The 21,349-nt window shown below is 36.6% G+C and overlaps 1 protein-coding gene across 1 annotated transcript in view; it reads left to right on the top strand.

Annotated features, from left to right (window-relative positions):
• PKHD1 (PKHD1 ciliary IPT domain containing fibrocystin/polyductin) overlaps positions 1 to 21,349 on the top strand; it is a 479,232-nt gene that overhangs the window by 316,291 nt on the left and 141,592 nt on the right. The window contains exons 55-56 of the mRNA XM_078446999.2: positions 15,348 to 15,502; positions 16,875 to 17,027. Of these exons, the coding sequence (XP_078303125.2) occupies positions 15,348 to 15,502; positions 16,875 to 17,027 (308 nt within the window). The remainder of the gene's footprint in view (positions 1 to 15,347; positions 15,503 to 16,874; positions 17,028 to 21,349) is intronic.

The following is a 21,349-nucleotide window of genomic DNA, read 5'->3' as shown; positions in this document are numbered from 1 at the left end:
AGAATTAGAACAATAAAGAAGTTGTAAAAAGACAACGGAAGTAAGAAAGAATAAATCTTCCAGTTATAAAAAGAAAATATGATTCTTAAAAATGACCCTATGTAGGAAAAAATTAGATAATATATCAACATGTAATCACAACGTTTTTTTTACTGGAGGAAAACAAAACCACTGTAGAAAAAATATTTTAATTAAATATTTAATTAAATATCCAAAATTCACTGAATAAAATGAATCATTGAAATAAAAACAAAAAGACTCAAAATTATAAGAAAAGAAAAAATAAAATGTATAAAATAACTACATTTTACATTAATAATAAGACCTCATTCTCTAGGGAGATCCCAATAGTCAAGAAAGTTTTATACCAGAGGCACCTGGGTGGTTCAGTCAGTTAAGCATCCAACTTCAGCTCAGGTCTTGATCTCACAGTTTGTGGGTTCAAGCCCCACTTTTGGCTGTGTGCTGACAGCTCAGAGCTGGAGCCTGCTTTGGATTCTGTGTCTCCCTCTCTATCTGCCCGTCCCCTGCTTGTGCTCTCTGTCTGTCAGCAATAAATAAATGAATATAAAAAAAAACCCTATATCTTATACCAGATAACATAATATAGAAATCTATAAAGTAGATCTCAAAAAAAAAAAAATGAACTTGATAGAAAAATGATGGTAATGAAAGACATTTACTTACCTCTTTGAGTTTTTAACTTTTAAACTAGGTTAAAAATTATACAGAAAGCATGAAGAAATTTGAGTAATATAATAAAGGCAATTTATATATACAAGGAATATAAATATAATTTATCTCAGAATATAAATATAAACCTAATAAATTTTAGTAAACCAAAATGATGTCGAATATGATCACAATAAAATAAATATGAAGTTGAAAACATCTTAACCAACAATCTTAATCTCTTGCAAGATAAAAAAGCAGAAAAGAAAGAATAAACCTTCTAAATAACTTTTGTATGAAAGATATGAAAATTTCAGCAGCAGATTGCTAAGGAAATAACAATAATGACAGTATTTCATGAGACATGGCCAACATGCCATCACATTAAATACTTTCATTTTGAATAGTAAAGTACAAAAAAATTAAGCTGTTAATATGAGAAACCATAAACAAAATAACCAGTAAGTCTAGTGAAATTAATTGGTGCAAGATAAAGGCAGAAATTGGTGAATTAGAAAGTAGGAAATTAGTAGACTTGAATTTTTTTTTTTAGAGATAATGATTTAATCCTTAACAACCTTAATTATACAAAGAAAACAATATGTAAAATCTGAAATGATAATTCAAGTATAACAGATGCCAAAGAGATTAGAATTGTAATACAAAAATGTGTATATTATAGAGTGCCATTCTGAAATTTAAAAATATAAGTTATATGTATGAATATAAATTATCATAATTGGCTACAGAAGAATATAGCTGAAACAAAAGCTAAAGACATGAAGTTACCAAAGATTTGTTCCCAAGAATACATTTGGCTGAAATAAATTTATGGCATATTCTTTGAATCATTAAAATATCAGACACTTTTTATGTTGTATGATCTATTCCATAGAATAAGAAAATATGGAAGTTTTTCAATTAGAAAGGAAGTGTAAAATAATTTTTAAAACAGCTGTAAAGATAACTAAAAAAAAAAAGAAAGAAAACTGGAGCAATATTTAAGTGTAAATAAAATGACAAAATCCTAAATAAAACAGCAACAAATGAAATCCAACAGTTTGTTAGGGAAAAAAAGAAAAATCATGATTGTAATTTATTCAAGTAAAGAAGGATGGTTTAAAATGAAATAATTCTTTGGTTTAATTTATTGAAGCCATATATATATATATATATATATATATATATATATATATATGGACCATATACATATGGACTAAGAACATGATCAATTTGGTACAAAACTGAAACACATTTAATAAAATTCAGCTTGTATTCTTGGAATAAACAGTAAATTAAGACTACAAGGATATTCCTTTAAATCAATGTTTCCTAATAGAGTGGTTTAGCCATTAGTTGAGAATCACTGCTTTAAATACTGATATAAAACAAATAATTAAAAATCTGTTTCAAGCAACTTTCTATTTTATGGAAACACTGACACTAAAAATTACTGTATATTGTAACAATCATTAAATATTATTATTAAAGTTTTAGCCAATGTATGGAGTCAAGGAAAAAATGCGTTTGATGTCACTATTAAAAGAATTCCAAATTATCAGTTTGTAGATTATCAGATTTGTAGATTATATATATTTTGTCCTAGCACAGTAGAGAATCTGAAAAACTATCAGTTGCATTCAGTAAATGCACAAATCAATAGCTTTTGAGTATTTTAATGTAAAATCCTATTTTAAATTTCAATTTAAATTATCTGGAAATAAACTTAAGAAAAATGACAGGAGCAATGGAAACAAAGCTATAAAGCACTGGTAAGAGATATAAAAGAGTAAAATAAATGGTGGTGCATAATATCAGTGGAAAGACTCAGTAGTTTAAAACCTAATGCAAGTTTTTTTTTAAACTTTATTTTGAGAGTGAGAGTGTGGGAGCAGTGGAGGGGCAGAGAGAGAGAGAGAGAGAGAGAGAGAGAGGGAGGGAGAGAGAATCTCAAGCAAATTCCATACTGTTAGAGCAGAGCCCAACACAGGGTCAAACTCACAGACCGTGAGATCATGTCCTGAGTGGAAATCTAGAGTCAGACACTTTACCATCTGAGCCACCCAGGTGCCCCAAATCTAATGCAATTTTAATCACAAGCCAAATATATTCATTTGAAATCTGATTCAATAATTCTAAGTCTTTTGGAATAATAAACACTTAAAGATAGCCAACATTACCAGTTATTTCTAGAAAAAATATATTCCTTTAATGTGAATAATTACCTTATTGCTGTTGGCACCAAAACAGAGGAGAATGCCTAGCAATAGGCTCAGATATGCGTTACCACTTAGAATTTGAACAAATTAGCATTTCAATTTAGCTGCAGACTTGTGCTGGAGTAATTGGTAAACACTTTGGAAAACTATAAAATTAAGTTCTCAAATTGTGCTTCGCTTAAAAAAATTATAGATGGATTAAAAAATTAAATGTAAAAGCTCATAAAATTATTTGAAGAATGTTTAAGTAAGCATTATGTAATATTAAAGGAGGGGAGACCTTTCTTATAAAAATGCAACAGTTGTAACAGCAAGAAGTCATAGATTTGACAACATGAAAATCAGTATTTTTGCATGCCAATTACAAAATGTGAAGGCAGATGATAAACCCGAAAATATTTACAATTTATAATAGTACAGATGGAGGGCTAATATTTTTTTATGTAAAGAATACTTAGGAATTAAAGGAAAGCAATATGAACATACTAGAAGAGTAATCATTAAAGGGTTTGAATACACGAGCCCCAAAAGAAGACATACATTTGACTATGAAGCATATAGAAAAATGTTCTTCCCTAGTAGAGTTGAAATAAATGTTAATTAAAACAAAATTAAGCACTATTTAAAAATATTTCATTACCAAAGGGGAAGATTGAAATCCATGTTGACAAAGGGGAGGATATGTGGGCATTCAGGCTAATATTAGCCTACTTTTGCAAATAAACTAAAATAGCATTTATGTGTGCATCTATGTGGATAGAGATGTCTGGAAGGACATACAGCATAGCAAGGATTCCTGTGGGAGAGATGATAGTTAGCTCCTGCTCTGGTATGCTCTTCTTTATGTACAGAATTTCTTCATAAAGTAGTTATTGCTTTTGAACAATATTATTGTTTTTATTCAACATAATTTTTGTGAATTCTTACCCTATGTCAAACATTGAGTTATGGCCTAGAGATACAATAATAAGTAAAAATTGACATGTCTCTGCACCCAGACATTAATGAAATAAATATAAAGTAAATGTAAAAATACATATCTGATAAATGCTATGAAGGAGGGCTTTATAGGATTCTGAAAACATGAATATGGGATCCTGAGGCAGTAATGGAGGTTGGAGAAAGGCTTCCTGCAGAGTGATTTCAGAGGTGGGAACTAAAAAATGAATGGCCTTTAATTAAGCAAAGTGGGGTCAGGTTTGTGTGGAAAGAGCACACCAGTGAGAGCAAACAGCACTGAGTCATTCAACAAATATCTGATGGGTACTTACTATGTATTAGGTGTAGTTGTAAGTACGATATATGTAAAGCCAAATTTGGAGAGATCACTATCCTCTGGGAGTTTATATCTTCATAGAGAGACAATAAAGAAGCTAATACAGAAATACAAACAACATAGCTGCAGATTATAAAGTGTGCTAGTAAGGAAAGCAACAGGGTGGTATAATAAAAAATAACTGTGGAGTGTATGGGGTACCCTTTTAGACTAACTGGATGTGGGAGACCTTTCTGGAGAAGAAAAGTTTGAGCTGAGATCTGAATGGTAGGAGGCTTCCTGCTGTTTGATGAGAATGGGATAGAGAGCTCAATGAAGGAGGGACATCCAGTATTGTCTCTGAGGTGGCCTTTGGGGAGTAGGTATAGAGAGATCACTGTAGCTGTACCAGAGTGAGGAGAGGGGAGAGTGGTATGATACGGTAGATGCCAAGTCACATGATATCTTGTTTAGGTGTGAGAGGTCAGAGGGGAAAATCACTGAGGAGTTTAGAAGGCAATTGATAGAATGTGACTTATGTGTTGAAAATCACTCTGGCTGCTATAAATATGATGAATGGTGGGGAAAAAAATCAGAAGCTGGGCTATGAGTTTGGAGATCAGTTGAAGCCAAGCATCATGGCAGCTTGACCTTGGAGGACCATGGAGGAGCCAATGGAGATGGAGAGAAGAGATAGCACTGTCTGGACAGGCCAATGAACTGAATGTTGAGGTGAGGGAAGTGCTTCAGATCTTTTGAGCAACCTGGTGGATGGTGAAAACATGCACTGAGATGGGAAGACCAGAAGAGGAACAGATATGCCAAGGTGGAAGGTGGCAGGGACATGCCAAGTGGGAGACATGAACTGAAGATATCAAGGAGACAATTAGATATGTAATTTAGGGCTCTTATAGTAAATGATGGGAGTCTTCCAGGAAGTAGATGATATCACTGATCAAGAAGACAGGCAGAGGAGCAAATTGGAGCCTGGAAATGAGACTGGGGTTGGTCTAAATCTTTAGAAGTTGATAGAGAAAGGGACACCTGGGTGGCTCAGTTGGTTGAACATCTGACTCTTGATTTTTGCTCAAGTCTTGATGCCGTGGGATCAATCCCCATGTCATCCTCCACACTGAGCACAGAGCCTTCTTGGGTTTCTCTCTCTCTCCTTCTGCCCCTCTCCCTCCTCTGTCTCAAAAAAAAATTGTTTTAACCTTAAGAAAAAGAGAAAATGATAGAGAAAGAGTCAGTACAGATGACTGAGAAGCAGAGGCCCAAGGGGTGATTCTGTATTGGGAGGAAGAATGGACCACACAAGGGACTTGGAGGAAGGTTAGGTTGGCTGATTTGGAGAGCAAGGGCCGAGCACAATAGTGTTCCAAGGAGTAGATATGGGTCAGGACATATTCACTGGCAATATCAAGAATTTTAGTTTTTACCCTCTAAGAGCATTGTAAAACTGTTGTAAGTTTCTAAGAGGATAGTATGGATAGGAGGGAGTGCTCATAAACACATTTCTATATCTAAAAAAAAAATCGTTTTAGGTACAATGCAGACAACAGCAGGCATCAAAAATGGATCTAGGGACACTACTTAGGAGGTGCAAGCAAGAGAGAGTGTAACCTATAGTCAGGAGCCGAAGTACCAATGGAGAGAAGTGGGCAGATTTAGAGACAGGAGATAAAAAAAATATAAGATGTGTGGGATGTGAGGCACTCTCTTGGTTTCTGGACTGCAGAGATGGATGGTGGGGCCATTCACAAAAAGAGGATTAAATTTTGGGGAAAACATTATGAGTTTAGATTTGGTCATGTTGACTTTGAAGTGCCTGATACCCAAAAGGATCTGTGAAGTAGGCATTTCAAGCAAGGATAAACAGGAAACTTTAATTATAAGGTTAGCAAGCTGGAATTTGGCACGAGCCATTATGAATGGATTTTTCTTTAAAGAATGTGTTAGAAATGTAATCCACAGTCAGCTACAGGCTATTTTGAAAGAAACTCAATTTTATTAATGAAAACGATCTATAATAACTACCATTTATTGAGTTCTTCTTATGTGGGTTTACTCCATGTCAGGCATCTACCAAACATTTTATGTACATTATCTCATTTAAACCTCTCCGTGCTATGTCAGGTATTGTTATATGCATTTACAGATACAAAAACTGAGGAGAGACAAATTAAGTAAAATTTCCAAGTTTATAAGTTTGGAACTCCAAGCTAGGAGTTCCTGGGGCTGATTTTTATTTTTTTTAACATGGTTCGTCTGATTCCATTGCTTGTATTCTAGTGTTTTGTATGATACAAATATTAAAAACCAAACTTCTTAGTATGAGTCATGATGAGTTTTTAATGAGTTTATATGGATGATATGTAATGATCACAGTGCAGTTATTTTATGGAGAGCCTTCCTTTTTTAAACCTTTTAAAAATGTAAAATAATTGAAGCCTCACAAGAAGTTGCAAAACTAGTACAGAGTTCTCATGTACCCTTCACTCGGAATTCTCTGTTGATATATTTCATAACCTAAACATTATAAAATCCAGCAAGGTGATGTTAGTATAGTATTAACTGGAGTACAGACCTTGTTCAAACCATTTCTTTAAACATTGACCTCTGGTCTTCTTTATTTTAAAAGTCAGCTTATGGGGAGCCTGAGTGCCTCAGTTAGTTAAGCGTCTGACTCTTGGTTTCAGTTCAGGTCATGACCTCAGGGTTGGTGAATTTGAACCCCACGTTGAGCTCTGTGCTGACAGTGCAGAGCCTTCTTGGGATACTCTCTCCCTTCTTCGCTACTCCTCCTCTGCTGGCTCTCTCTCTCTCTCTCTCTAAATAAGTTAATACACTTTAAAAAAAATATTTTAAAAAGTCAGTTTAATACGTCTTTCTAATATATTGTTATGGGGACAGATTTTACTCAGACCTCTTTATGGACTTTTGACAACAGAATTGCATGTCTGAATTTATTTTTGTATAATTGGTTTATTATATGAAGAATGTTAAAGTTAAATCTCCAGAGGAAAAATTTCATGTTAACTTTATATATATTTTTAATGTATATTTTATTATTATACAAAAAATAATGTATTTTATTATTATACAAAAAATATTATTTTTTGTATATTATTATACAAAAAATAATGTATTATTTTATTTATTTTTGAGAGAGAGATAGAGACAGAGCATGGGCAGAGGAGGGGCAGAGAGAGAGGGAGACACAGAATCCGAAGCAGTGTCCAGCTCTGAGCTGTCAGTACAGAGCCTGATGCGGGGCTTGTACCCCTGAACTGTGAGATCAAGACTAGAGCTGAAGTCGGATGCTTAATGAACTGAGCCACCCCAGTGCCCCTCATATTAACTTTATAAATTTATACGTATTTCTTATACTACCAATGGCAGTAGGCTTAGTAAGATATTTGAAACAATATTATTTTCTTTTGTTATACGATACTATACAAATTGATCTCTAAATTAAGTTACTTTTTATAGTTGCTTGCTTAAATTGACCTTGGGGGAGGCTGATGAAGAACATGTTGGATTTTGAGGATTTCAGATCAGTCAAGAGAAGTTATATTTATACTTAGATTTAAAGAAATTATTTTTTTTACCCATTAGAAGTATTAAGTAGATGTTGTACTGTGAGTCATTTAAAGGTGAACAAGTATTCTTTGAAATTCAATTGTTACTTAATCAATCCTATTATAAAGGTTTTAGATTTTATCCTGGTCATGGCAGGAGTTTGAATAGAGCGGGGACAGGGTCCAGTTTATGTTTGCATCTGACTCATGCTGTGTGGGGAACCGAGTGTTGCAGGATCAAGGGTGGAAGCAGAGAGACTGTTAGGACACTGCAGTGACATTGCCGTCTTTCAAGTGACACAAGCTGGTGGCTTAGATTAGGGTGGTCATGAAGGAGGAGGATGGGATGGTGAAATACGCATTGAACAGAGGAAACATGATTTGCTGATGGATTGGGTAGAAGGAAAAGTAAAGTCCCAAGATTACCGTAAAAGTTTTGACCTGAGCAACTGAATGAGGACGGCTCTCGTCCACTAGGAAGAAGAAACTGGGAGAAAAGTAGGTTTATGGGGAACTTTCTTCAGAAGTTCTCATATTTTTCTTATTCCTTTTCTCATTTGCTTTGAAAAAAAAAATTTTAATGTTTATTTATTTTTGAGAGAGAAAGGCAGAGCCTGAGCAGGGGAGGGGCAGAGAGAGAGGAAGACAGAATCCAAAGCAGGCTCTTTGCTCTGAGCTGTCAGAGGTGGGGCTCGAACCCAAGAACCGTGAGACCATGACCTGAGCCAAAGTCAAACCTACTGAGCCACCCAGGCGCCCCATCTCATTTGGTTTTTAAAGAAAGTGTATAGATATTACCCAGTCCCTTCATCCTCTTGTTCCCTATGTTTCTTGAGTAATGCATCAATTTACTCTGTTATTTATAAGGAAATATCTCTGAATCAAATAACAAATCATTTGCCACCTCAACCTTTCCCCCCGGACCTTGGCCTTCTTTACTGACATCAGCCCTGACTTTATCTTTTTTACTGTCTCCTGTATCAAATTCCTGATGGTTTTCTTTGGATGTATATTGTTTGGTTACTTCCTGTTCTCCTTTCTGATATATTCCCACTTCACACAGGACTCTCAAGAACAACTGTTTTTACCCAACTCCCTAAAAACTTGATAAATAAAATAAGGGGGACCACAGTGCTCTTGCACCTCCTCTCACCTTTATATTTCCTGCTTATCCTTATAATCCACCACATCTTCCGCAAGACCTTTGATCTCCCTTCCAGCACACATTGTTTTCTTACCATCTCAGCGATGGAATGTGGTTTTCTGCTTTATCATTTTAATAAAAATAGGCTTCCTTGTGACTGATACTAAGCTACTTAAGGTGTCTGTGTCCTCTTCCTCCAAGTGGCTTCTACAGGAGCAGAAACATAATATTTTTTATTGAGTCTCTATATTGCTCAGCCTCTAGTACACTGCAGTACACAAAGAAAACTTTTAATAAATGCCTGCTACCTTGAATGGATGTGTCTTTTCTGGAAATCAGAATTTATTGAGCCTCTTGATTCAGTGTCATATCATCTAATAAATGAGAATCTTACATTTATTTTTAAAAACCACCATAATTTATTTCGCTTATTACTCAAACTTCATTATTATTCTATAACAATTTAGTTCAAGAAATATTAGAATACAGATTTGGTGGCCTTCTTCATTTATTGGCAGAAGTTTAGGATTATATATGTAGCCTTCAAAAGAAGATGATTCTGGGGCAACTGGGTGGTTCAGTAGGTTGAGCATCTGACTTTGCCTCAGTTCATGATCTCACAGTTTGTGGGTTCAAGCCCTGTGTCCAACTCTGTGCTGACAGCTCAGAGCCTGGAGCCTGATTTGGATTCTGTGTCTCCTTCTCTCTCTCTTCCCCTTCCACACTTGCACTCTGTCTCTCTCAAAAATAAATAATGATTAAAAATGAAATAATAATAATAAAAAAAGATGATTCTGTCTGGTCCAGTGAACTGGTGGGCCCTAATCTCAAACTGGCTATTGCCTCCATGCTGAGAAAAGTCACATGAGTTAGGAACGTAGGTTGGAAATAGTACACTACAATGAAAAAAGCTTGAACTTTGGGAGAAGGCAGACTGTAATAATTCTAATTGTGTAATGAGCTAAATGTGTCATTTTTTGAGTAAACTATTCTTTCTAACCCTCAAGTTCTTATTCTATGATACAAGGAAAAACTGCCTTGCTAATAGAGTAATTATAAGGAATAAGTGAATCGATGAATGTAAAGTGCTTAGCCAGTTTCTGGCTCATAATTTGTCTCGGGACATGCTAGTTATTGTGCTAATAGTAAAAATAAGTAAAAGTAGCCTTTCTAATCCATTCGGGAGATAGTGCCAGGACCTCCCACAACTCTCTAATTTCTCTATTTCAACCTCATTTGCATCTATGGAAGAAAAGGTTTCTACATTCTGTAGGGTACAAGTGAACCCAGACCTGTCAGGCTTTTCCTAGCTTTACCACTAGAGAGAATAAGTTTTTCCCTTCCCTTAGTTTCCGTGCAAAAGTCCAGGCAACTGTAGTTGATAGCACTGTATTGTATAATTGAAGTTTGCTAAGAGAGTAGAACTTAAATATTCTCACATGAAGAAAGGTAAGTATGTGCGGTGTTGGATGTGTTCATTAACTTGATGAGGGTCATCTTTTTGCAGCGTATACATATACCGAATCATCACATTGTGCACTTTAAATATCTTATATTTTATTGGTCAACTATACCTCAGTAAAGCTGATAAAATGAAGCCCAAGGGATGGACTTTCCCAAACAGAGGCAGGTTAGATCCCTTGCCCACCTGTCAGCAAAGGGTTTGTGGGATTATAATCAGTAGCGCTCACTAGGACATTTAATTAGGTTGGCGGTTAAGGAGAGCAGATCTCAGAAAAGATGTGGTGGATTTCATCGAATAAAGGAGAAAGGAAGCCAGGTAGACAAATAGTTGCCATTTTTGATAGCTTTTCCTATCATCATCAATGTCTGCATCGCTACAGAATTCCATTTCTTCAATACCTCACATAGTCTAATGCCAGCTGAGGGTCTGCAGTACATTTCCTGGAACTGAAAAAAATGAAAAAAAAAAATAAAGGGAAGTGTAAAAGCAAGCCTTCAGTCTTAGAAGTCTATCTATGGCTATCCCTGTTCCTGGGAAGAAAACATGTTGGCATCTGGGACATTGAGCCTGTGGTCAAATGCAGCTGTCATCATTAAGACCTCCCTGATGTTTAGTTAACAAACCCATTTAAGTTGTAGGTGTTTATATATGAATGCTTTATGCATGGTTGTAAAAACTTTTTAAATGAAATTTGAAACTATACATTTTTTTCTTTTTTTTGTAATTATGTTCTTTTGGCCAAAAATATGATATTTTCTCAAAACTAGATAAAATGTTAGTGCCTAAATAAAGAACACTGTGCTGGCATCTTGTTTATAGATTTTTAAAGGTTTTCTTTTGGGAGACTTTTGCAGTGATTATTCATAGTTTCCTGTGTCTTTTCATTTGGGTCCAGTTATGTTGCAAACAGCTCTTTTAATATTTTTGTTTATTTATTGTTTTAGGTGTGTTTTGCTCAGAACAGAAAGGTCTATCTTGTCCCCTGTAGCTATAGGACTCTTATTAGTATTAATCAGATAGCTGGGCTAGTTGAAGGGTAACCAAATAGTAGAAGACCATCAGTGGGAAGTGTGGATGTTGGAATTTAAGGAAAACTGATACTCACCCAGACCAACAGAACCATCTAAGTTATTGATAATTGGGACCACCATTTTCTTTGAAGTTACCACTGTGGCTATGTGGACACAGAACAGAAGGGGCCATACTCCTTTGCCATATATGTATGGTCCTTATGAGATACAGATTCCCAAGGCTTCTGGAGTATAGAGGAGAGATTAATGTTCATGAACTTAAAACGTTTCAGAAGCCTTAATGGAAAAGGTCAGCATAAGTTCGTTTATATGTTTAATATAAAATTTGGGCTACTAACTTCAATAGGTCTTTTTTTCTTTTTGTTGAGAACATTGCTATGTGATATAGGGTTTATATAACTAGGTAGTCATATTTTCATTAAATATTACCTTCGAGTATCAGAGTTGAATAGCCACAGAAGGCAAGAGTATAAAACCAATTGCAAGGCAGCAGTATCCATTGTGTCAAGATTGTGGTGGAACAGAAGCAGGGGTTGGGTGTTCAGTGAAACGACTCCCATGGGAAGATTTCTTGAAGGGAAAGGAACTTCAGTCAATTTTTAAGAATGAGGCTGAAGGGCAGGGTAAGGACAATAGTATTTTAAGTGACAGGTGAGAAGCACATAGCTATTTCCTGAGAGAGTGAGCAAATTCATCTGGCTGGAGCAGAAGCCTTATTTAAGGAAGTTGGGGAATGAGATTTTATTTGTTTTAGTTTACATTAGGGTTCGCTCTTTGAGTTGTACATTCTGTGGGTTTTGGCAAATGTATAAGGACATGTATCTATCTTTACCATATCATACACTGCCTTGATTGTAGTCCCTAAAAGTTATAAGCTGGTAGCTGCATCACTGTTTAAATTGTAGGATAATGCACTGGGATATGGACCCATTGCTTCTAGTCTCTCTCAGCTTCTGAGAGGTTCAGTTTTATATACAATTAAATTCCTGCATGGTGAAGTAAAAGTAGCCATCTCTGTGAGTACACAGTGCAGACACAATGTAGAATAGACAGGGTAGAACATAACTTTTTGGTTTTTATTTCTTTTTCAATCCCTAAATTACTACCTACTTAGAGTTAATATGAAGAACTAGGTAATGGTGTAAATAAATGTGAGAATGTTTCATTCACTCTTGTCTTTTGTACATTAAAGAACATGCACTACTTTCTAAACAAAAATAGTCTGAAACAGGCAAGCAGGGTGGGCTCTATCTCCTACCAACATCACACACAACTACTCCCAGTACAGAAAGTACCAGAGCTGTAGCAAGGGCTGTCTGGGTGAAAGATGGAGTCTGTCCCAGCAGGAGCTGAGTGGCTTGGGGCGGTCATCCACACACATCCTGGCCTAACCAGGTGGGGCTTGCAAGCAGGCATCCTGAGAGAGAGGCGGAGGGACACTTATACCACCCAACTCCAGGGTCAGGGGCTCTCTTTAGGCCTGGGTGGAACTCTCTGGAAGTCTGTAGGAGTGGTGTGAGCCATCCTGTTGCCTCATGGGCCTCTGGGAAAAAGATCTCATGTATTGCTGTGCTGTGTCCTGTGGAGAGACCACACTGGCTGACGGTCTTGGGGTGAGCTTAGAACTCACAGACCCTGCCCTAAAAATTCCCTGTGTCCACAAGAAATGAGTTTCAATTCTTTCCACAAGAAACTCTTCAGAACATTATGGTACCTATTGTCTGAAGAACTTTATTCAGCAGTATAGATAATAATAAAAAAGATTATCCAGGTAATACTGACTATGAAGGAAAGGATCAGTTTCAAATGTGCTGCTCATTGACTTTGGTGTGACTTTATATCCATAGTCTTATTTTCTTTTTAAAAAAGTATTTTTTTCTTACCTGTTAAATTAGAAAATTTAGATTTAAGTGAAAAATCACTACTAAACTCATCATCTATAGGCGGGCTAGCATTTTACAGTGTATCTTTCCTGTCTTGTGTGTGTGTGTGTATGTGTGTGTGTGTGTTATTTTTATTTGAAAAACAAAGTGGGCATATTGTTTTATATTCCAATTTTTTTACTCCGTAAATCATGAACAAAATGCCTTATAATTCATGCTCTGCAACAATGTACCTTTTAAATGACTCCATAGTATTCCATTGTATAAGTCACAGGCTTTTCATAATTTCATGGATTATCTTTATATCATTCTGAGATGTGGGGGTATTGCTTTTCATTACCATTTAGCCAGGGAAGGACTACAAGTCAGACAGGTGAGGCAATGTCATTTAGTGGAAAGAACCTGGACTTAATCAGGAGTCTTCCCTTGTCCTAATTCAAACTAGTCTTGAGTTTTGTTATTTAATCTCTCGGACTTAATTTTTTTTTTTAATAATTAAAAAATATTTTTAATGTTTATTTTTGAGAGAGAGAGACAGAGACAGAGAGTGAGCAGGGGAGGGGCAGAGAGAGACACACACACAGAATCTGAAGCAGGCTCTAGGCTCTTGGCTGTCAGCACAGAGCCTGATGTGGGGCTTGAACTCATGAGTCGTGACATCATGACCTGGGCCGAAGTTGGACGCTTACCTGATTGAGCACCCCAGGTGCCTCTTATCTCTTGGACATTAGTTACTTTGCCTTTAAAAACCAGCAGTTGCTTTAACATTCTGTAACTTAGGTATCACCACAAATCAGGAACAAAGATAAGACTAATTTCTTTCATTAAAACTGCAACAATTGATAGTAATCTTTTTATTTTCCTCTGTGACTCTCTCCCTGACTCTCCAACCTCAGGTGCACAGATGTGAATTCGTTACAATCTTTGGTTCATAGCAGACTCTCACCATTGGCCCACAAATGATCCCTGTAATTTATTTATGTATGTATGTATGTATGTATGTATGTATGTATGTATGTATTTGCTGTTCATATTATATAGAAATTGTGTACTTTTCCTCCCTTGCAGTAAACTCTTTAAAGATGTCTACTAGTCAAAATCTAGTCTATTAAAAAATACAAATGACATGTTTTATTTGCATTTTGCCTCTATCACCTACTGTAGAGTCTGGTGCATACCAATTGTTCAATCAATAGATGTTTCATGGACCCGTTGCCTGGATGAACATTGAAAGGTAGAGGAGAATCTATTGTCGATGCTGGATAAAATGTGGATGTTAACAAAAGAGTCAGGTTATTAAAACAAACTTATGCCATTGAAGATGGCAATGGCTGTGAAGCAGACATATACACTAGGAAAAGCTAGGCGGCAGCGAAAGACTGAACAAAAGTTTTACCTGATGGGAGTTAAAAAACAAACAAACAAAAATGATCAAACTATTACTGTTTATATTGTGGAGACAGCACAGCGCTTAGAACACAGCACACTCAATAAATGTATACCATTAGTCCCTACACTAGCACTGGGATGTCAGAGGGAAGCTTTCAATATTGTCATTTTTCACATGAAGATATGAAACTCAGGAAAGTTATGTGACTTCTTAAGGTCATGTAGCTAATATGTGACACCTTTAGGATAGACATTATATCTGTCTGACCATGAAGGTATGAGACTTAATGCATGATAATAAGTTGTCCAAAAATGGCATAATAGTTCTTCAGAAAATTTGAGAAAAGGTTTTTTCAGAAATATCTTTATTATTCAAACTGTTTCCCAATCAGGGAAGAAGATATCCATTCTAAGAAACCATGTGTAGTTGGCATATATTAAACTGGAACTTTTACTCTTATTCATTTGTCATGTACTTCATGGCTGGAGAATATCTTTGCTATCCTTGTACACATAAGTCAGACCAGTGATTTCATGAGCATTAAATTTTTCACAAAAGCCCTTTTTCTCTGTCTTGGCTTATTATTTCTAACTCAATCTCCTTGGTGGGAATTGGTGGTTGTAGTGGATTTCCTTTTCTCTTTGGAACTAGTAGGTGATCTGTGTTGCACTCTCAGTATACTTGATACCATTTTTATGCTATTACAGAATTATAGTTGAGGACACAGTGGATTGGCAACCCCATGACAAAATCGTCCTTAGCTCCTCTTCTTATGAGCCTCACGAAGCAGAAGTCCTCACTGTGAAAGAAGTCAAGGCTCACCATATTAGGATCTATGAACGGCTCAAACACCGACACATTGGTAAGGCTTTGGTTTGTTGGTTAAGGAAAGTGGATGGACCAGGAAGAATGTGTACAGCAACCTGACTGGGGATCCTGTGTCCAATGGCCATTCAGAAGGATGGATAATACCTTGCTGCTCCCTAGACCTGTCCTGGAAGGTTTTACCTCTATTCCTTCATTAATTTTATTGCCTAACTTTTAAAGAACACTTAGATGTGAAGGATTTTGTTTTGTTTTGTTTTTATTTTTAATGGCAAATCTAGAAGTAAGCAGAAAAATTAAGCATCTTGTTCAAGGTCACTGGGTAATTTCATGGCTTAGCCAGAATAAACCTCATGGGAGCTGAATTTCCAGTTCACTTCTTGGCACACTGACTCACACAACCACTTAGAATACAGTAGTTATTGTAAATAATGACTTCTTTTTTCATGCTCAGGATGTGTCCTTCCAGATACTTTATGTACTGACTACTACTAGTATTAACAAAAAGATAAACAGCCAAACGCTTTTTTTTTCTCAAAAAAAGTGTGAAGAGTTTTATACACTATGTACAGTTAAAATATTTGCACATAAATGATAAATAGCCATGAGTTTCCTGGTTCAGTCTAATAAATACATTTAATTTAAGAACTCTAATAAATAATAAAACATGGAAACAGAATGGTTAGGGAATATCTTTTTGTCTCTGATATGAGAGAGATAAATACATGCATTCAACAAGATTATGTCTAACTCTATTTCTAAATCATAGTTCTGAAGATGATTTTTTTAAGTGGAAGAGAGGGGAGAAATATTCAGTATCCTTTGCCAGTAGGATGCAAGGTGCCTTATAAATGGAGGGCAGTGGAACAAACCAGAAAGGGGCTCCATTCCTGTTCCTGAGGAGGCTCCTTCAGGTAGTGCTGAGCTTAAGACCCATCACAAGAGGGTGCTGCCCCTGCTCTTTGTCCCTTTACTCCTATATATTGCTGCTTTAGCTCTGTCACTGCCTCAGTCGGTCTGGAATTCTTCACTGTCATGAAAGAGGTCCACAGACAATGTATAACCGCACACTCAAGTCACACGCCTATGAATTTAAGGAAGGAGGTTAGGGACCCCACTAATTGGACAGGTGTGCCCTGACTTCCTTGTCCCAGTACCCACAGTTATTAAGGAGAAATGAATTCTTGCTCTAACACTCTCACTCTGATCCCAAAGAGAGACATGTGAACGAGCTTTTCATTTCTCAGCTGACATTTGTGGAGAATGCCCGAGGAAAAGCATCCTTAATGTTGGTAGAACTTCCGAGGGGAAAGGAGTGTTTTCATTTGTCAGGTTCTCTGGGTCCCCAGCTGGCAATTTCTGAAATAGGTTTTTAAAGTTTTTTTCTTGCCCAATTCCTATTGCCACAGGAAGCGTCCATGTCATGGAGGATGGCCGATACATTCGTTTGGCTGCAGAGGTTGGACTTTTGACCCGAAATATACAAATCCAGCCTGATACATCATGCAGGGCGAGACTACTTGTGGGGTCCTTTAGAAAGTCCAACAGTGAAGAATTTTCAGGTAAACGGAATTTTAAGTTATTAGGCATTACCGATTAGAGCCTATTCATCTGGGACACTCAGAAATTCCAGCTGTGAGAATTTTCCTTTATAAAACAAAACGTTAAAATTAGATGGCTCCTTTGTGCTCTGAGGAACTATGAATTTTCAGTTCTAATCTGTGCTTAATTATCAGTGTGACGTTAAAATAATATACTAGCGATCAGCACATATGCACATTTTTACCTCAAAGAAAACATCTTCAGCAGATGTGAAATTTCCTCTGCTTTGAAATTATAGATGATTTAATGACCACTTGAATTTTATCTCTTTCCTGAATTTCTATTACTCTTTCCCAGTAGCATGCTGTATCTGATGGCAGGCCTCAGTTCATGCTATAAATTAATAGCGTAAATTTAAATAAAAATGATTTCCATATTCTAGACTGCTTTAAGGATCAGTTCAATCTTTCTCATTTCTTTGCAGCTTGAACTCTATTTGAATGCTGCACAATTATTTCATTAGGACCTTTTTCTTAAACTTGTGTTCCTTAGGTATTATTCCATAATTGTTTCTTGGTCAAATACATTTGGGAAAGGCTGTCACTGTACCTCCATCTTAGAAAGTCACTGAATATGTGAATATAAACAAAGACTCTGAAAAGGCCTGGAATAAAGGATCTAACTACTTACCAAACATATTGAGTATGAAAGAAACACCACTTGTTGGCACATCTGTTCCTCCAGTAAGGTAAAGGGCAGTGTTTGTACCTTAAATCAAAAGTTCAGGATTCCTGGCCTGTGGAACAAACTCTCTCTCCATAGGATCTGTTTCCACGAGTTCTAACAGAAATGACTTCTCTCCTCGCCTCCCTTCAAAAGACATTTGGCAATATATGGAGACATTTTGCTTGTCACAACATGGGGGAGTTTCTGGTACCTAGTAGGTAGATGTTAAATATCCCACAATGCATTCTACAACCCGACAAATGCAAGCACAGTCTCCCACCAGAAAGGATTCTCTGGTTCAAAACATCAATAGTGTTGAGATTGAGAAACCATGCTTTAGAAGACTGAAACACAGGCTGAATCCTGGTCTTCTAGAAATGAGACAGGGCCTCCTTTCACTGAAACTGCAGGCCAAGCTGGAACATGGTCACGGGAACAAGTTAGAAGACCAATTCTGACAGTTTAGCCAGTGCTGAATGAGCACCAAGGCTGATGTGGTTCTGAACCTCTGGCATCGCTGATCTAGGGTTTCTTAAGTCATCCCCAGGGGAAGAGGTGTTATAGACTGGGATTAAGGGTGGTTTCCATGCCTATTTTATCTTATTTAATCTTTACAAAATTTTTTTAGTGCTTATTTATTTTTGAGAGAGAGAGAGTCAGAGAGTGAGCATGGAAGGGGCAGAGGGAGAGGGAGACACAGAATTTGAAGCAGGCTCCAGGCTCTGAGCTGTCAGCACAGAGCCCGATGCAAGGCTCACACTCAGGAGCTGTGTGATTATGACATGAGCTGAAGTCAGACGCTTAACCAAGTGAGCCACCCAGGTGCCCCTCATCTAATTTTAATAGCTTTGTAAGTGAAACATTTTTATAGATGAGGAAACAGAGTCACTGATAAAATTGCCTGCTTATTTGTAAAACTCACAAGCTTGCAAACAACTTGAGGATAAGGTTAGGTCTTTCATTGCTGCTTCATAAGTATAGGAACTGTTATGTATTAAGTGCTCCATAAATGGGAATGAGGAAAGTGAAGAGTAAAAAAAGTCATCCAGCTAGAAAGTGGCAGAGGTAACATCCAAATTGAAGCCTGAATTTCGAAGCCCTTGTTAAATAAATTTTAATTTTGTAATCATTTTTGATTTATAGAAAAGTTGCATCTGTGGTATCGAGAGTTCCTGGGTTCCTTTTGCACAGTCTCCCCTATTGTTAATATCTGCCATATCTCTGGTACGTTTGTCAAAATCAAAAAGTGAACACTGGTGTGTTACTATCAACTGAATTCAAGACGTTACTCAGATTCCACCAGTTTTTCCACTAATGTCCCTTTTCTGTTCTAGAATACAATCCAGTTTCCCACACTAAATTAAGAAGCCTTGTATTTTTCTTTAATGTAACTCAGGACCTGGATGAGGTGGAATTTGCAGGTTATCGGTCAAGGATGCCAGCTATGGGTATTGAACAATCATAGGGTAGAAAATGAGGCCAAGAGTTAAATGAGGGAGCTTGAGTCAGAGCTCAAGCAGGGGAGGGGCAGAAACAGAGGAGACAGGGAGACATAGAATCAGAAGCAGGCTCTGAGCTGTTATCACAGAGCCTGACGCGGGGCTCAAACTCACAAACTCGTGCGAGCATGACCTGAGCCGCAATTGGACACTTAACCAACTGAACCACCTAGGTACCCCATCATTCTTTTTATGACCAATAACATCCAGCAATTTGTACTTAGAATTGTTATTTCCAAAAACAAATATAGGAAAAAAACATTACTGAATTCTCCACTTAAATGCTCAAGACATTTTAAGTATTTACTATTGATTAGCTTTCAGCCATTGGTTAAAATGCATATAAGTAAAAAGATTTTGTGCAATTTAAAACTGTGAATTATAACCATGCAAGTATAAGATGTTAAAAAAAACACTAATTAAAATAATACTGACATATTGCCTTGACTGAAATTCTAGAACCACCTTCCATTCTACAAAATAAGCTATTTATGTGTGGAATCTAGCATTTGGTGTCCTTTGGGCCATAGTCATATGGAGACAGGTTCAACAGCCCTTTCAGCTCTGTGCTACTGGTGAGGGACACTATATAAAAAATGTTACCACCAGACAAGTAGTTTCTGGATGTTTTATCATTTTGTGATAATGTCTGTTCCATCCACCAGTGCCTCCTTAATCATTGTCATTTGAGAAATTTAGATATGTTGGAATGCTGGTGTCTGGCTACCAAGAAAGACCTACACGGTCTTTCACTTCATCTTTCCTTCAGATGATGGTGTGGTCCTTCAAGGCAGCCGATTTGCAAGGGTGTTAGTTTCTCCTCTGTGAAAAGGGAGGGTAGAAGGTAGAGGGTTTAGTCTGGACTACCTTTGAGCTTTAAATATTATTACTAAAACACTATAGTTTTCTCCCTTTTAAATAAAAGAAATAACTTTATAGGTCACCTTTGGCAGTACCTTTAAAAAAAAAAAGAAACCAAGTGATGGATAAAGTTTTGACCTAGGTAGCTAAGGGCACATGACTAATTACTGGCACATTAGCTATAACCCAGTTGTGTAAATCCCATTGAATAGCGATTCCTTTTATTGTACCATGTCTCCCACTTCCCCTAGTGTGCCTGCGTGCTGGTTAATAGTATATCCCCTGAATTCATTTGCCTATGTCCAAGTCTAGCATGTTACTTATTAAACCTTCTCTGCCTCAGTTTCCTTATCTGTGAAATGGGGATAATAATTGCACCTACCTCATAGAATTTGTGAAGGTAAGAGTTTATACACACACACACACACACATACACACACACGTATGCACACACATATGTACACAAACACACACACAATATTGATAAATGACTTAAAACAGTCCCTGATACCAAAGAGGGCTATATGAGAGTCACCTGTTATAGTTGTTAACTCACCTCGTTTTTGTCTATAATCATGTTCTTAATCTATTTTACCAAAAGTATATACATTGACATATAAATGCCCATTATATTTTTAAATCAACCTAGTGGGTGTAGTTCATAATGTGGTTTTATAATATCCACTTAAATTAGTACAAATAAATTTCCCAGTATGACTAAATAATTCACTATCCTCTCCTGACATAAACGATGTAGAGAATCTTATTATCGTCAAAATGACACAGGGGCTGTTGTGTGGCTAGGATAAAAACAGAAAAGATTTTATGGGGTCTTTAAAATGATTTAAAAGTATTTTTTTAATATAATTGACCATGATATTCCTTCACGCAATATCTTTGTGGGGATGGTGATAGCCTTTTCACATGGTCACCGAGAGGAAACCTGGGATCCACACTCTCTTCATTGTAATTCAGGTCTTTGACCAGCCCTGGAGGCAAATACCCAGAATTGCCTGGCTGGCTGAGTTCATCTCCAAAGCCTCTCTCTCTCTTCCCTATCTGTCCTTCCTGTCCTTCCATTCTATTGCCACACTCTTCAGATGGCACATAAAACCTTTCATGCATTACTGTGATATTTCTAATGATTCATATTTTGTTAGTGAGACTCATCATGGGAAATATAGTTCTGGTGTTGAGAACAAACTATTACATTAACAAATTTGCATCTCCTGATGCCCATAAATGGGCCAATCTTT

The sequence above is a fragment of the Panthera onca genome, chromosome B2 (assembly GCF_046562875.1).
Source record: "Panthera onca isolate mPanOnc1 chromosome B2, mPanOnc1 haplotype 2, whole genome shotgun sequence".
Taxonomy (NCBI): Eukaryota; Metazoa; Chordata; class Mammalia; order Carnivora; family Felidae; genus Panthera; species Panthera onca.
This window is presented reverse-complemented; position numbering and strand designations above follow the sequence as displayed.